Genomic DNA, 18,155 nt, shown 5'->3' with positions numbered 1-18,155 from the left:
TAGATGCATTGGAGATTACTTGAGAATTTGGGTCATTATTTTCATCACTGATTTCACGATATTCATCACTTTCATCATTCGAGTTTCTGCTTAGGTTTGGATCTTATCACCATCACTGTAATTGGAATGTATGTCTAAATCATCTAATTCTGAACTGTTGTCGGATTCGTCACTAAAGAAATATTGTGGCTTCTCTTTTGTCCACAAGTCCAACTCTATGTTCTCGATGTCCCTGGACGATTTTAATCATGTTTTTGGGCACCTTTTTCTTTCAAAAGAGGTACATCTGAATCATCACTATCACTTATATTCATGAAACATTCGTCTTTAGCTCGTTTTCCGTAAAAAGAGGAGGGGTTCATTTCAAAACTTTTTAGAAATAGGTATCTATAAATACGAAATACGATAAACGAAAATTTGAAATATCTAAAGAGTTTACCTTGATCTCTAGATTATAGTGATGAACAAAATGTTCTCCACACGTGTACATATTTGAAATGAAGTCAGTATGGAGGCAATAACTGTTGTCAGTCTCACAGAGTACGAACAAATTGGAAAACAATGCTCATGGCGGTAACAGGAAGTAATTCGAGCGTGTGCATTGGCGACTCACTGGCGCTTATTCCCGTTCATTGACAGTAATTAGTGCCACGGGGCAGAGCGAACCACTGGTGGGTCGCTATCAAATTTTCATGAAAAACAAATGACAACCTGTTTTTCGTGCACATACTGTGTTATTTGTCACTTAAATGAACCGAATTATGAAAAAAACATGGTCGTCATTTGGGAACTAAAAGTCGTGAGTCTATCTGTTTCTTAGGCTTCATGTTAAATAAACGCCCCAGCGGGAACGTGTTAAGTTACTAAAAAAGTATTTAATATTATTTAAATGCTTCCCAGCTTTGGTGATAAATACATGTGGAGATTATTACTGTGGTGTGTTTTTAAAATATAAACATAGTTCCGCAAGTAACTGTGTTTATATTCCGCTCATTCTATTGGAATGAGCAGAAGCCTGGAAAACAAGGTGCAGGATATTTCAGAGACTGCTGGGAGTCATTGCAGTACAAGTAAACACATGGGTTGTGTTAGGGTAGCTAAGAAAAAGAACAGGTGCATGTATACTTGCGTGTACACCAATGCTAGGAGTTTGGTAAATAAATTTAAATAAAAAAAAAAAAAAAAAAACGACAGCCTATGGACAAATACAGCTATGACACTCGTTGTGGTGGTACAGCTCAGCAATAGCCGCAAGCACAATCTATCCTTTCTTGTTCCACATTTGTTCAGTAAGTTAAACAAGGATGGAAGATATTCTCCGAGCCCAAAGCGAGCATGTGGCTGCTTCGTTTCAGAATGGGCAAAACTGATGGCATGATCAAATAAAGCTGCACGATCAAACAAAGCCGCATATTGAAGTATTAAAAAAAACCCATTTATTTATAATTTTTAATTGTTTCAAAAAACTAAAGTTTTCATAATTAATAAATATTGATTTATTATGGCTTATCTTGCACACCCCCAGGGGTGTGTGTGTGTATGCACCCAACTTTGGAGACCACTGACCTAGAGGACTGCCTAGGTATAACTGGTAAAGTTTCTGAAAATCTGTCATGATTGTACATGGTTGTGAGTTAGTTAGGAAAGTGCCACACACACACACACACAATGGAATTTGTTAGAGTTATTTTTACACTTTTGATGATTGTCTTTTCAGTGATTTGCTGCATCTTACCCGAAACAATTTATAATAAAATGATTAAACTATAAAATAACAAGGATATAGATGATTCAAATGCTTACATAAATATGAATGTAAAATGATGATAATAAATAAATAATAATTATATTATTTATTTATTAGAGGTATATAAAAAAGTGGTATACTGAGTCTCATTATGTTCGTGTAATCTGTCTCATCACAAAAACTAGACATGCTAGAGTAAAAACAAAAACAGATTTGCAATCAGCATACAAATGAAAAGATGTAAGTCCAAACATGAAAAGATTATAAAACTTCTTCGTTCTCAAATTTTTAACAGCAAACAAGAATTGACCTCTGAAAAGAGCTGGTTTAAATTTGTGAGTGAACCAGGATTTTTAAAAATGATGACTGGAGATGACGCTTGATCTTATTTTTATAATCCACAGACAAAACACCAGTCCTCAATGGAAGGCTTCTATTTTTATATCTCTTAGGTAAAAAAAAAAATCAGGTTGACAGGTAATGTTATGATGTAATTATTTTTTGACTATAAAGGCATAATTCACCATTAAATTTATACCAGCAATTCATAATATTAGTAAAACTATGTGCTTAGAAATTGTAAATCACTTGAGGGATGTAATGAGAAGGAAGAAACCTGATCTGTGAGCAAGTAGTAATTGGAAATTACTCCACGGCAATGCTTGTATTAGTAGCAGAATGCAAGAAAGCAAACTTATACCATCACCAGTAACACACACACACACACACACACACCACCTGTCCATCCTTTCAAACAGCTTTTCACTTTATTTCTGGAATTTACTCAAACTACCTGGTTCTGTAACACCAGATTGAAGTTTGTTCTAGCAAACTACCCATTGATGAAGGCAAATTTTTGCACATCTATTCTGCAACCATCTTTCCTTAGTTTGAATTTATGCTCCCTCATGCATGTAGTCTGAGAAAGAGGAAGGCTGCAATCAGCAGTCAGATTACTCGATCCATTTAAGCCTGAAACGCTTCAATCAGATCTCCTGACCGGTGCCTACTCTCCAGATGCAGCAATTTGCAGAAATGAAACCTTTTATGATAAGAGTACCCTTTTTTCCCCCTCATTAATCTCACCTCTTCACTGCAGCCACTCCAGCAGATCCACATCCTTCCTAAAACAAAGCCTGCAGAGCTGCATGCAATTCTGAAGTTGTGGCCTAACCATTGCCTTATATAACAGAATAATCACCTCCTTATACCTACTTTCAAAATTTCTGTATATCATTGACAAAACCCCATGAGTTTCCCTAGCAGCCCATCTACATTGCTCATAGAACTTTGTGACCCAAGCAATGTACTCTAGGGAACTCCAGTAATAAACAGTAAATCATGTTTATCATGCAAAGATAATTTCTGAATACTATTCCAATCACTGTGTTACTTTCTTAGATTACCATTGTTATTCATGCAACATTACCTCATTTGATTTTTATTTTTCTTTGCAAACTGACAAACTCATTAAAATAGCTGGGTGATTTTCTGGAACGGTAAAAGGTATAGCATTTATGTCAAATGCAGTAAAGGAACTTGGTGAAAATATTTTTTAAGTTTTTTTATTTTTTTTTTATATAATGAATGGAAAAAATGTGCAACATAGTCAAAATGCTTATTGAAAAATGTGATGTGTAATTATCTGCAAATATTATATCTATTTAATTAAATATTTAGTCCTTGAACTTTTTTTATCCTGCCTTGTAATTTGCAAAGCATGTTGGAAAATTACATGAACAAGATGCCCTTAATAGTCATATAATATTTTTGGTTTTAACAACTTGGTATGTCCCCTAATTGTGCCTTTATAGAGAGTGAGTGGTTGGATAAGACCATAAGAGTCAGATGAATAAGATATTCCATAGGGATATTAAAAGGCATTTATATACCAGAACTGATTTCAGACTGTCAGCCTAGTGAAAGGTAACATCAGAATAGAATGAAGAAAAATTAACAAAGAAACAAGTAATTCTTAGTTTAGAAGAGTGTTCGCTACGGCACTGTAGTGAGTTTGCTGCTTTTGGGGATACATTGGGAAACGTATCCCCAATTCACAAAGGGGGTTTCAAAAGGTGACACAAGTAACTATAGGCCTGTTAGTTTTACTTGTGTTACGTGGAAAATAATGGAATGACTGGTTAAAAAAGCATCGCAGGATTATCTAGACAAGGTTGCAGTAGTAGTTCAGACACAGCATGGGTTTGTTTAAGGAAGGTCTTGTCTGACCAGTTTGATTGGATACTATGATGTGGTCACAAAGGAACTGGATGCAAAAAATAATTTTGATATCATATACTCAGATTTCAGGAAATCTTTTGATAATGTTGCACATGGAAGACTGTTGTACAAATTGGAGCGATATGGCATTAAGGACAAGTTGCTACAATGGATAAAGGGATGGTTGAATGGGAGATGACAGAGAGTGGTAATCAATGGACACTGCTCTTCATGGACTAATGGTAGTAGTGGAGTTCCCCTACTGATCAGTCACTAGTTACCGACTTTACTCTTACAACCACCTTTGTGTATTGGATATATTGGCACTTTTTCAATCCAATAGAATCTCTCTCTTGTGCTCAATAATGCCCTCATATTAGCTTTAATGGTTTAATACACTCTCTCTCTTGCTGCCACCCTCAAAATTACCCAGTACCAGTGGCCTTGCTCACCTTTAGGCTCAAAAGTTTTTTTAATAAATAATCTGAAATTTCAGTATTCCTAATTTCATGCTTTACAGCTTCAATCATATAGTGTATCATTACCAGGAAGCGTCTTTCTTCTGTGAATATTGATGCAAAGTACCTGTTCATTTCATCAGCAACATCAGCTTGACTATCTAAGATCTTTCCACACTCATTATACCAGGGTCTGATTCGATTCATTCTTTTCTTTGTATTCACATACGTAAAAAATTCCATATCCCCACTCTTTGCTCTTAGCTAGTTATTTCTCATAATCTGCCTTTGCCAGACTAACCTTTTTTCTATGGTACTATTACAGATCAATTTGTAACTGTTACTGATTTCAGTCCTTTTTATTGTTCTAACTTTTTCTGCTTAGTTAAACTAGCTAACTCATCAATCTCAGAGTCCTCCCCTTTCTGTGTTTTCATAATAGTATATATGCATTCAAGGCATCTTTGACTGCACTACCGTAGCCAGGTGGGAAGGAGCAGCAGTGCGTAGCACACGCTTCTTGATTAGACCGGGGTTCGAGCTCGTCACCACCAAATACGGAGGATGCAGAAAGGTCAGGGAATGATCGCTGCATGTCCCGGAGCAATATGGCCTTAGTTGCTAATGCTCCTAAAAACCAAATAACAAACAAACAAACATCTTTGACTATACAGTAGAACTCCGTTAATCTGGACTGGATTTCCCGTCAGGGAAAAAATTCTAACTATCGAAAAAAATTATATGGAAGGAATTATAAAAATAACTGACTTATGAGTGGTTTCTGCAAATTGTACTATAATTGTACTACAAGCGGGAGCTCACCTAGCTAAGTTTATATTAATGACATAATTGTAAACAAGAGCAGGGATAAAGGGACTATAACTAGTATTAGAAATGGCCACATGGTGCAAGGAAGCCTATGCTGCACCAGCCAAAAAAATAAAAATAAATAATAATAAAATAAAATAACAAAAAAATACATAAAATAAAATAATAATAATAATAAGAAAATTAAAAAAAAATAAATAATAATTAATAAGAGAAAAGGAAATGGACAACCTATGCATTTCCCTCCTCCCTTAGGTAATTATCCAGCTGACCTTTGAATTTCCCCAGACTGTCAGCCTCTACCACTCATGTAGGTAACTTATTCCAGTAATTTATAACTTGCTGGCTAAAATAAAACGTCCTGCATTCCAGTCCAAACAACGCCCCCCGTAACTTGAAATTATGGCCCCTAGTTCTAGAATCATTTATAACTGTGAAAATTTCATCCTTATTCATTTTGCTTATGCTTCTCTGAGCCTTAAACACCTCATCAAGTCTCCTCTAAAGTGCCTAGTTTCCAAGCTCTGCAACCCGCATATTCGAAGTCTTTCCTCATATTATTATTATTTATTATTATTATTATTAGCCATATGGTGCAAGGAAGCCTGATGCTTATGCTGCACCAGCAAAAAAACAATTCTCGAGTTACTCTGAGAGAGAGAGAGAGAGAGAGAGAGAGAGAGAGAGAGAGAGAAGTAGAAAGGAATCGCCAAGAAAGAGAAGAATGATGATGATATCCAGCTCAGGACCCTGGGTGTGCCAAGCCCATATTCACCAGATGTGAGCCCTTCAGGAAATGGATGCCCTTTTGTTGATCTCAGCAGGCGAGTTACCCATCTTTGAACCCTTTCAAGAAGAACAATGTCTTTCTTTAGGTGCAGTCTCTATACTTGAACAGTAGTCCAAGTGTGGTCTAACAATAGCCTTATATAATGGGATTATGACGTCCTTATCTCTACTAGTGATTGTTCTATAAATCATCAATAGGACACCATGGGCCCCCTCCTTGCAACCAGTCTGCAATGCTTGGAGAACTTCATATCTGACCGTAATGTAATACTCATGTTCCTTTCCTCCAATACTAGCTTTAGTTCAACTCTGCCAAGTGTATAAGTTATTTTTGGGTTACTGTTCCCCAGGTGCAATATCTTACACATTGCTGGATTAAAGCATAGCTGCCATTTTTCTGACCATCTCTGAAGTCTATCTAGGTCATTCTGAAGAAGCTCTGCTTGGTGGCAATCATTAACTACTCTACCAATCTGTACATCATCTGGAAATTTAGACATTGCACCCTCTATCTCTTCTTCGATATCATTTATGAAAATCAAAAACAACAATGGTTCTAATACTGATCCTTTGGGAACCCCACTTCTTACATCAACCCAATCTGACTAATAACCATTTATCACAACCCTCTGCCTCCTGCCCTGAAGCCACCCTGCTATCCATCTAAGGATTTTCCCTGTGATTCCAACTTGTTCCAGCTTATACAGTAACCACTCATGTGGGACTGAATCAAATGCTTTGCTGAAATCCAAATAAACAACGTTGAAATTATTCCCTAAGTCCAGCTCTTGAGTGACCCTCTCAAAATAGTTAACCAGATTAGTTAAACATGATTTTCCCTTTACAAAACCTTGCTGAGTATCCTTCAGAATTCTATTTCTATCTATCTATTTCTGAATTCCACCCTTAATCATAATCTCCATGATTTTCCCTACTATGGAAGTTAGACTAACCAGCTGGTAATTTCCCACTTCACTCTTAGAACCGCCTTTATGTATTAGAGATACATTGGTACTTTTCCAATCCAACGGAATTGCTCCCGAGTCCAGTGATGCACTCATAATTAGTCTCAAAACTAGTCCATGTATACTAAGCAGTAACTGCCCACTGCACTGGATAAGAGGGAATGTGATGGGGTGCCATAGCACATGATCAGTGATGGGGAGGGGAATGAATCACGCATTCTTGGAATGACTCACAAATCAGTCGTTCAGCTATTGTATTCAGTTGACAGCTGCTGCTAGCATTGTCCACATGCACACCTTACCTCAGTTCTTTACCTGGTGTATTGCTTTGTTTTTACTGTGTTTTTATTTTATTTTGTGTGGTTTTGGGTTAACAGAAGATGACAACAAAACGAAAGAGTGTTACCATGTGTCGCTGGAACAAGAACTCAACGTGATTTTTCACATTGATAAGGAGGAAAGTTTAAAAACGATTGCTCTCGATATAGGGGTGGCAAAACAAACTGTTTCCAATTGGAAAAAAAATAGGAAAGTAATCAAAAACTTTTGTGCAGAAAAGCTTAGGAAATAGAGCTAACATTAAGCAGGCAAAAAATTTAAATTTGGATTAGGCCTTATACATTTCGTTTTGTCAAGAACGAGAGCAAGGGGTTCAGACCTAATCCTTCAATCAAGGGCTCTTAGTTTTAATGAAAAGTTAGGGGTGACCCATGTTTTACTCTGAGTTTGGGGTGGTTATGAAGGTGGAAGGAGCGTCATGGAATATGAGCTTGGAATTACAAGTGAAAGTCTTTCTGGTGATTGTGTTGCAAGCAAAGAATTTAAAGTACAGTTTCTCAAGTTTATTAGTGAAGAAAGTTTAGTTCCATTCAAAATTTTTAATGCCAACGAGACTAGTTAATTTTTCAAAATGTTACCCAAAAAGACACTTGCTTAAAACCTTTACTCTTCAGCTAAATGACATAAATCAAGTAAGGAAAGAGTGACATTGCTTTTGTGCAGTAAAGTGTCCACGAATTTAAAGTTATCATTGTTAGTCATAGGAAAATCTGCTAACCTCCACGCTCTTAAAAATGTGAAGTTAAATGCTCTTCCAGCTAAGTACATGTCACAAAAATCAGCTTGGATGAGCTCAGATCTTTTTAAAGATTGGTTTTTCATCTCATTTGTTCTCTTAGTTAAAAAATATTTAAGGGATCAAGGACTGGAAGAAAAAGCAGTTTTATTCATTGATATTGCTCCAACCCACGCAGCCGAACAACTGAGATCTGGCAACATATTTGTAAAATTTTTGCCACCCAACATTACTGCATTATTACAGCCTATGGATCAAGGAGTTATAGAGGCTGTGAAGCGACAGTACAGAAAAGTCGATAATCTCACTTTTAGAACAACAAGAGGTGCTTGAAGAAAAATCAAACTTTATAGACCTTAAAAATGTCAACATAAAGACAGTCATTTATTTTTCTGCTGCAGCTTGGGACGAAAATGACAAGATTGCCCTTATCAAATGCTGAAAAAAACCTTTGCCTGATGTTCCGATGGAAAGATCTGAGGAGGAAATGGATATTTCTTCGGATCCTGATGATGACAAGGATGATAATGATTTTGTTCAGTTATTTCAACGTTTAGGGGGTTGTTCAGATGTAACAAATGAAGACATTGCCCCCATGGATAATGTGTGATAATGATCTAAGACATCAGCTCTTCACTGAGGAAGACATCGTGCAAGCATGCTCATGATAATAATCATTGCAAGCTAATGAAGACTCCGATGATGAAGTGTGTGAGGAAACAAGTGGCGCGAATCACACTGAAGCAACTGGAAAGCTGGAGAAGCTACTGATTTATTTGAATTCTTTTGCAGGATAAGTGCTTTGGTCAAACCAGCATTATTAACTTGAAATTTTCTCTGAAGAAAATTTAAGTGAACTTTTTGAATAATTTTGAATTCACTCGATCTCTCGAAGGTAGAAAGCGAAAAAGGGCCGAGAAAACCTAGTCGGTAGTATATATAGCCTTTAGAGTACGATAACTATGCCAATGCTGGCAACATATAATTGTACGTCTCAGCGACTTGTGAGGAGAGATATTTTAAATATATTTGAAAGAAAATATATTTTTCCGTGTTCTTTGGAGAATTCTTGGTGGGCTTTCAGATAATGTTAATAACATGATTATTGACATTTTATTTCTTTTGTATATTAAAAATATGGCCATTTTATGGCGATGTCGCTAGATTTTGCGACAGTATTAAAACAAAAAAAAATGAAACCATTTTTATTTTGCAAAATCAGTCAGCGGCGCGGGGCCTTGTGCGTTCGCACCCCCCTCGGGCCGGCTCTGATTGCAGGATCATCTACACAAGACTGCAGTAATAATACAGTCACAGCATGGGTTTGTTAAGGGAAAGTCTTGTCTGACAAATTTGATTGAATACTATGATGTGGTTACAGAGGAACTGGATGCAAAAAATAATTTTGATATCGTATACTTGGATTTCAGGAATGCTTTTGATACTGTTGGACATGGAAGACTACTGTACAAATTGGAGTAATATGGTATTAAGGGCAAGTTGCTACAATGGATAAAAGGGTGTATGAGTGGGAGAAGACAGTGGTAATCAATGTATGCTGCTCTTCATTAACTAATGTTATCAGTGGAGTCCCCCACAGTTCATTGTTGGGCTCACTGATATTTTGTATATTTATCAATGATTTTGATGAAGGTATATCAGGCTTATTATCCAAGTTTGCAAATGATAATAAGGTTTGCAGGGTTGTTAATGACAGTAATGCCAGTGTGGTACTGCAACAGGATCTAGAAAAGTTGGGCAGATGGGCTGAGAAGTGGCAACTGAAGTTTAGCATTGACAAATGCAAAGTACTGCATATGGGTGGAAATAACCCCAAAGAAACGTACCAGTTGTGTGGTACTACACTTTGAGTGGTAGAAAATGAAAAAGACCTGGAAAAAATTGTGCAGTCAGATATGAAGTTTTCTGAGCAGTGCAGACAGTCTACCAGAGCAGGTCATGGGGTGTTGTCAATGATATACAGGTATTTTGTAGTAGCGAAAAAGTGATTATCCCTTGTATAAAGCAATGGTGAGACCACACCTTGAGTACAGGTCTGGATGCCTCATTTTAGGAAGAATGTAGAGTTGCTTGAGTGGGCAGAGAGAAGGTTGGTGAGGGAAACGAAGGGTCCTCTTACCAAGAAAGGCTTAAGTTCTGTAAATTGCAGCACCTGCAAAGTGAACGGATTGAGATGTATAATGCCTAGAATGGGTTGAGCAGGCTCAGTTCTGATGGGATTCTTCCTCTTGCTAGGATTATGAACCTGAGGGGGCATGGATTCAAGTTGAGGAGGGACTGTTGTGGAATGGGTGTGTGGATGTTTGCCTTTAGCCAGTGGGTAGGTGGAACAAAGTTCCATCTGTTGTTGTGGAGGTCGATACCCGGAATGGATTCAGGGAGGAACTGGACAAACTTTTAGAGTGAATGGATGTGTGAAATGGTGTTTTTTTTTTGGCTGATGCTACATAAGCTTTCTTTCTTGCATCACATGCCTCTACTACTACTACTTCATCTGGCTTGTGGATGATAATCAGATCTAGAATATTCTTTCCCTAACATACTGATGCATATGAACTCTCTTGAGTTATCTAGTTGATTTAAAAATTTTGTGCCTCATGGTCAAGTTCTTTCCTACTTGTTTTAGTCAATGACATGTAGATTGAAATCACCCATAAAAAGACATTAGCCAAAGGCTCATGATGCAAGAAAGCAAGCTTATATAGCATCAGCCAAAAAAAAACACACACATCCTTCTCATTTCATCCAACCACTAGCTCCAAATGTTTGTCTAGTTCTGCCTTGAATCTGTTTAGGCTATCAACTTCTACGACAGATGGAAGTTGTTCCAACAATCAACCACCCACTTGCTAAGGGCAAACATGTGTTTGCCCTTAGCTTTGTTCCACACATGTGTCCAGCAGCTGTCTTTCCTCAGTTTGAGTTTGTGCCCTCTCAGGTGATTATTCTGAGCGAGAGGAAGGATCCCATCAGCATTGAGCATGCTCCTTGTCGTGGAAGTTGATAGCCTAAATAAGTTTAAGGCTCAGCTGGACAGATATTTTGAACGGATAGACGGGTGAAGTGGAAGTGGTTTTTTTTTTTTTTTTTTGGCTGATGCTGCATAAGCTTGCTTTCTTGCATCAAATGCCTCTACTAATGCTAATGCTAATTTCAAGAGACAGGATGAAACATCCGCTGGTGAACTTTTGACCTTGAAGCATCTGCGAGATTGCGAAGGCCCAAAAGCTAATTTTAAAATTAAAGCAAAAAAACATTGAGGATCATTTCAAGTAAACTTCTCGGAAATAGTTATTTGTTTTGTGTTGTAATATTTTTGTGTAATATAATGTTCTACATTATAACTTTATTGCTTTGTACAGTATTTTGTTTACTTACCATATTCTTTTTCTTTTTATAATTTTTTCTTTAAAATATTGTTTTATTAATTTAATATAAAAACCAATTTAGTTAAAATTTTGTTATTTAGTAACTAAATAAAAACTGGTACATTAAAAATAATTTTGGGTTAATCTGGACTTTCATTAATCCGGACCGAGTGCGGTCCTGTCAAATCTGGATTAATGGGATTCTACTGTAGTTTTAAAGGTATACCAAAATTCTAATATATTTGTGCCCTATGAGCTATCTCCCTAATCGATAGAGGCCGTGTAGCATCCTAAGCTGCCATAATCCTGTTTTTTGAAATTAAAACTCATTGGTGTGTCTAACAGTTGCGATCTCTCTCCTCATTCTTAGAATTCTATAATTACTCCCTGCTAATGCCTCTTGTGCTGTCAGTCCTGTGTTATCATTTGGTTCATGGATGAAAGTTAGGTCTAGAATATTCTGGAGGAATTGTTCTAGCATGATCTGTTCTAAGAAACTAAGAAATTAATTAGCATTAGCATTTTAGCATTAGTAGAGGCACATGATGCAAAAAAGCAAGCTTATGCAGCATCACCAAAAAAAAAAAAAACAAAAAAAACCCCTCCCATTTCATCCCTCCATTCGTTCCAAATACCTGTCCAGCCCAGCCTTAAATTTATTTAGGTTATCAACTTCCACAACAAAGGATGGAAGTCTCTTCCACCAACCAACTACCCGCTGTTAAATGCAAACTTCCGCACATCTATCCTACATCTGTCTTTCCTCAATTTGAATTTATGCCCTTTCAGGTGATTATTCTGAGCAAGAGGAAGAATTCCATTAGCATTGAGCATGCTCAAACCATTCAAGGCTTTATACACCTCAATCATATCACCTTGCAGGTGCCTAGTCTCCAGACACTGTAATTTGCAAAACTTAAGCCTTTCTTTGTAAGAGCAACCCTTTGTTCCATTCACCAATCTTGTTGGCCTTCTCTGTACTCGTTCCAACAGTTCTACATCCTTCTTAAAATGAGGCCTCCAGACCTGTATTATACAGTACTCAAGGTGTGGCCTGACCATTGCCTTATACAAGGGGATAATCACATCCTTATCCCTGCTAGAAAAACTCCTGTTTATCATTGACAAGACATCATTAGCTACTTTTGCACACTGTCTGCACTGCTCAGAAAACTTCATATCTGCCTGCACAATTACCCCCAGGTCCTTTTCATGCTCTACCACTGTCAGTGTAGTACCACAGAGTCGATACATTACTCTGGGGTTACTGCTTCCCATATGTAGTACTTTACATTTGTCAATGTTACATTTCATTTTCCACCTCTCAGCCCACCTGCTCAACTTTTCTAGATCCTGTTGCAGCAGCGTACTGTTATTAGTGTCCTTAACAACCCTGCCAACCTTCGTATCGTCTGCAAACTTGGACATTAAGCTTGATATACCATCATCATTATCATTTATAAATACAGAAAACAACAATGGACCCAACACTGAACCCTGAGGGACTCCACTAATAACATTAGTCCGCGATGAGCAGTGACCATTGATAACCACTCTGTCTTCTCCCACTCAACCATCCCTTTATCCATAGCAGCAATTTGCCTCCAATGCCACACTGCTCCAATTTGTTTAGCAGTCTTCCATGTGCACAGTATCAAAAGCCTTTCTAAGATCCAAATATATGATATCAAAGTTATTTCCTGCATCCAGTTCCTTTGTGACCACATCATAGTATCCAATCAAATTAGTCAGACAAGACTTCCCCCTTAACAAAACCATGCTGTGTTCGAACTATAACTGAAGTGTTGTCTAGATGATCCTGCAGTGCTTCTTTTACCAGTGCCTCCATTAATTTTTCTGGAACAGAAGTTAAACTAACAGATATATAATTGCTTGTGTCGCCCTTTGAACCTCCTTTTTGAATTGGGGTCACGTTTACACATCTCAAGTCCATGGGTACCTCCCCTGAGTCCAAAGAAGCTCTCATAATTATGGCTAAGGGTTTGCTTACTTCATTAGCTGCCTCCTTTAATATAACTGGATAAATTCCATCCACCCAGGTTCCTTTTTTATGTTTATCTTCAACAATTTCTGCTCCACTTTCCTCTCAGTTATTACAAAATCATCTAGCTCACTGCCAGAGTTCAATTCACCTCTGGCATTCGCCTCCCTAAATAACTCCTCATGTGTGAATGCAGATGCATAATACTCATTTAGTTTGTTAGCCACCTGAGCAGGATCAGCAACAGTTGAACCATCAATATCCAGTGGACCAATCTGATTCATCCCTTTCCTTCTAGAGTTTGCATAGGTAAAGAACTCTGTGCTGTTTTTATTTGCATCCTTTGCCAAAGATTTCTTATAATCTGCCTTTGCCTGCCTAATCTCCTTTGTGATTTGGTTACAGACCAGCTTATATCTATCATAAGCTTCCATGTCACCCATTAATTTATATGTATCCCATGCATCTGACATCCATTTAGGCCTATACCTTGAACAATATTTATTAGTTTGTATGAAAAGCCTAGTAGATTCCAAGATTAATTCTTTGAATGCTTCCCATTTTGAATTTGCTGTTGGTAACATCATCAGTTGGTCCCACCGTATAGAATTTAAATACTGTCTCAGACCTCCATAATCACCTTTACGAAAGCAAAAACCCTTCCCTTTACCCCTGATGGTAGTTATCCCTTTGAGTAAATCCCACTTCAGCACACTGTGATCACTGCCACCTAGTGGTTCCTTTATCTGGAGATTCTTAATGCATGAAGAATCAATACTGATAATCAGATCAAGAGTATTACTCCCTCCAGTTGCCTCCTGAACATGCTGATGTAGAAAACAATCATCCAATAAATCCACAAAAGCCTTGCTAATGTGTGAGTTACCAACCCACAAATTCCAGTCAATATCTGGGAAATTAAAATCCCCCATTATAAGACTCTGATTTACTGGCTCACTCTATTTCCCTGTACAGTTTCTTATTATACTCATAAGAGTCATTAGGCCTATAACACACTCATAATCTCAATTTTGATCGCCCAGTGCTTATGTCACACCAAACTGCTTGACACTGCATGTCCAGCCATGTTGACTGGCTGTACTTCCTTGGATTTTATGTGTTTCTTAACTAATACATAACCCCTCCTCCCTTCCTATCCTGTCTATCCTTCCTGTACACATTGTACTCCCCAAATTCCATTTCTGCATTCCTTATATCTGTGTGACACCATGTCTCTGATATCCCAACAATATCTGCCTTTGATGTTTTGAGCAATACCTCAAATTCATCAAATTTATTTACCAAACTCCTAGCATCATTCCAATAGAAGCAGTGCAAGAATCACTTTCACCTCTGCCAGTGGCTACTGTTAATCTATTAGTCCTTGTATCCCTCCAAACTAGCAGTTTTCTGATCCACCTAACACTGCCTCGATAGCATGAGCAAATATTCTTGCACCCTTTCTATTTAAGTGTATCCCATCTCTGTAGAAGCAGTCTCTCCTGTTAACAAGTACAGACCAGTCTGAAAAAAATTCTACCCCTTGAGCCTTGCACAATCCTTCCAAGCTGAAATTGATCGACAAGGCTCTCATCATATACTCCCTCCTATCGTGTCTGTGCAGAATTGCAGATACTTTCAAATTCAACCCTAATTCACACCTTTTTTTTTTCAACTGTGACCTGTACTTGTTAAGTAATTCCACTGGTCTCCTACTCTTAATATCATTAGTAATGTGTATTAAATGTTTTCTGTATTGTATAAATTGCAAATTTTGTAAATGTTTGCAGGTATTTTTATTCCACAAGACCTTATCATCAGTCTTGTAAATAGCATAAGAATTCAAGTGTAGTCGTTTGGTTATCAGAGCTGACCTTACTCTCTTTAATGCCTGCATTTATACACTTCTGACCTCTCTGTTTTGGGTAACCGTGATTGAATGATTATTATTCACAAAAATGGGAGAGGCATATATCTATTTAAGCTTGGCATATTGGGTCTTCCATAAAATATTTGATAGAATTCCATCAAGTTCATATTTTCTTAATATCTCAGATTTTATGGTTTTAACAACTTTTGCACACCACGGTATATGAGCAAAATTTGAATAATTGAGTGGGTGAGAGTAAAATCATTCAGCAGAAAGTTCCAGTCGTGTTGAGAGTATCATTACGTGGTTTGGAAATTTTTGTGTGGTAAATACATAAAATATTTTTTTCAAACAAACACCAAGTTTTATGAATTGAACTAAAACACTTGATCAGCAGTTGAGCCTTTCTAAAATTCCTCCTGAAGTCTTATAAATAATTGTTCTTTATGTTTTATTATATTTTGAATTTGCATGTGTGTAGGATTTTACTTTAATAGGTTAAAATGCAGCTTTTTTTGTTTTCAGTATCAGAGCAAGAAAATCAGGGACAAGGAACTGTTACCTTACAGCCAGCACAAACAGTGCATCCAACATATGTGCAGTATGTGGATGGGAATGGAGATCCTAATCTGTATGCTGCTAATAATGGTCAAATGTGAGAAACATAATAGTAGTTTTTTTTCATATGTGCATTTATCTTTGTGATAAATGGGTTATCCTACTTAATGGTTTGTCTATAATAGGAACGTAGCAAGATTTTGGTTACACTTTATTCATATTGAATTGTTTTCACAAGTAATAACAGAATATTTATTATTTTATTCATCTATTTTTAAGCATGTTTGCAAATGTGAAGTGGCTTTTAGCTTTAGCATGTTGTTCTGTCTTGCATGTAACAGCTGAACTCTAGTGAATGGATATTCATGAAATTTATTTGACTCTTTAAGAAACATTTGTTGAACAAAATTTCATTAAAATTGTACAGATAGATATTTGACAGTGTTTTTTAATTCCTATCTTTTTATTATTATTTTTTAAGAAAAATATTATATTTAGTGAATTTTCGTTTCATATACTATATATTTAGAATGAATACTGCATAATAATAATTAAAGTAATTAGAAAAGTATTAACTAAAGAAATAAATTTAATGTTTCTGAAATTATAAAGCAATGCATATGTAGTACATTCAGAAAGTTCCTAGAATCACATGCTGGTTATTTAAATGGTTTTCGCTACGGCCATAAGTTCCTGTGGGATATTGAGACTGACCTTGGCGTACATGCATGCCAGGTGGGAACTGGCTTGACTACTTCAGTTTTGTCACAGCTCAGTTTGGAATGTTGTAGTTTTAAGAGCATGCTAATATCAAGTTCTTCTTTAAACTTGTGAAAAGTGCTACAGAGACACTGCAAACATTACAGAAAGTTTGTAGAGATGATGCTTTAAACAAAACAGCAGTTTGAGTGGTGGTTTAATTAGTTTAAAATGGACAGGAAACACTGGAAGGTGTACCTCACAGTGGATACCCATCAATGTCAAAAAACAACGAAAATGTCTTGAAAGTGAAGGAACTCATGTGAAATGATGGGCGAAAGACTGTCATTTAGATTGCCTGTGAAGTTAGGCTGTCTGTGGGCTCAGTAACAATCCTGATGCAAGATTTAGGGATGCATTGCATATGTACAAAGTTTGTTCCACACTAGACGTTGGATGATCAAATTGGTGGTGAGAAGTTGTGTGATCACTTAAAAATTTGAGACCAAGGTGTAATCATCAGATGGCCACACAGCCCAAGAAGTCTTGTACAACAAAATTCAACATTAAAATCATGGTGATTTTTTTTTTTTTTTTTTGACAATGAGAGCATAGTGCATTACGAATTTGTGACTAATGGGAGAAGCATTACCACTGCTTATTAAGTTGAGATTTTTACTTGTTTACGTGAGAATGTGAGGTGAAGACAACCTCAAAAATAGCTGAATGGATGGCTGGATCCTGCACCATGACAGTTTACCCAGTCACACAGCAATGGCAGTTCAGCAGTTCTTGGCTACAAAAAAAAGTCACAGTCATGCAGCCCCTCCCTGAGACCTTTTGCAGTCTGACTTCTGGCTGTTTTCTGAACTGAAAATGAGGGTTTGGGGTTGTCATTTCACTACAGTGTATGACATCAAATAAAATGCTGAAGCTTCCCTATGTGCGCTAAAAAAAACAACACGATTTTAAAAAATGTTTCAAAGTTTGGGAAGACTGATGAAGCAAGTGTTTGTGCACAGAAGTGAGATACTTTGAAGGTGATTACAGTAAGCCCAGTTGTCACTCAGTGAACTTTTATACTAAAATTCTGGGAACCTTTTGAATGTATCTCATATATTACCTAATTTGTTGATAATCCAGAAGTAAAGCTTGCACTGGATACCCTTCAACATCATGAAACAATGAAAATGTCACAAAAGTGAAGAAAGAGGCATTTAACATAGCAAATATCCATTTACTTGTTATATGCTTCTAAATATTGCACATTATAATAATAATAATTATTATTAATATTATACTTGTATTATTATTGCTCCCTAATGAGGGGTTTTCGCCCCTTTATGAGTACTGGTACCAAGTATACAGGATGGTTATGTATGGCTGTTATTACAGTTGGTTGAAGAACCCTCTGGCCTCTTATCCTACAGGCATTCAGGATTGTGACTTTCTGGAGTTCCTTTCACGTGTTCTCTGGGAAACCTATTGCTGCCTAGTCTCCTATGTTAGGTCTTTGGCACCATACCAGTGGTTGACACAGTGATTGGGATGGTCG

The 18,155-nt window shown here is 36.9% G+C and overlaps 1 protein-coding gene across 5 annotated transcripts in view; it reads left to right on the top strand.

The window, feature by feature from the left end:
* LOC150086088 (DNA-binding protein RFX2-like) overlaps nucleotides 1-18,155 on the top strand; it is a 483,547-nt gene that overhangs the window by 195,249 nt on the left and 270,143 nt on the right. For all 5 annotated transcript variants that reach the window (XM_090374368.1, XM_090374370.1, XM_090374371.1 and 2 more), the window contains exon 6: nucleotides 15,869-15,998. In XM_090374368.1, coding sequence (XP_090230494.1) covers nucleotides 15,869-15,998 — 130 coding nt within the window. The remainder of the gene's footprint in view (nucleotides 1-15,868; nucleotides 15,999-18,155) is intronic.

Source organism: Mastigoproctus giganteus, chromosome 5 (genome assembly GCF_048544385.1).
Source record: "Mastigoproctus giganteus isolate SK-2022 chromosome 5, ASM4854438v1, whole genome shotgun sequence".
Lineage (NCBI taxonomy): Eukaryota > Metazoa > Arthropoda > Arachnida > Uropygi > Thelyphonidae > Mastigoproctus > Mastigoproctus giganteus.
This window is presented reverse-complemented; position numbering and strand designations above follow the sequence as displayed.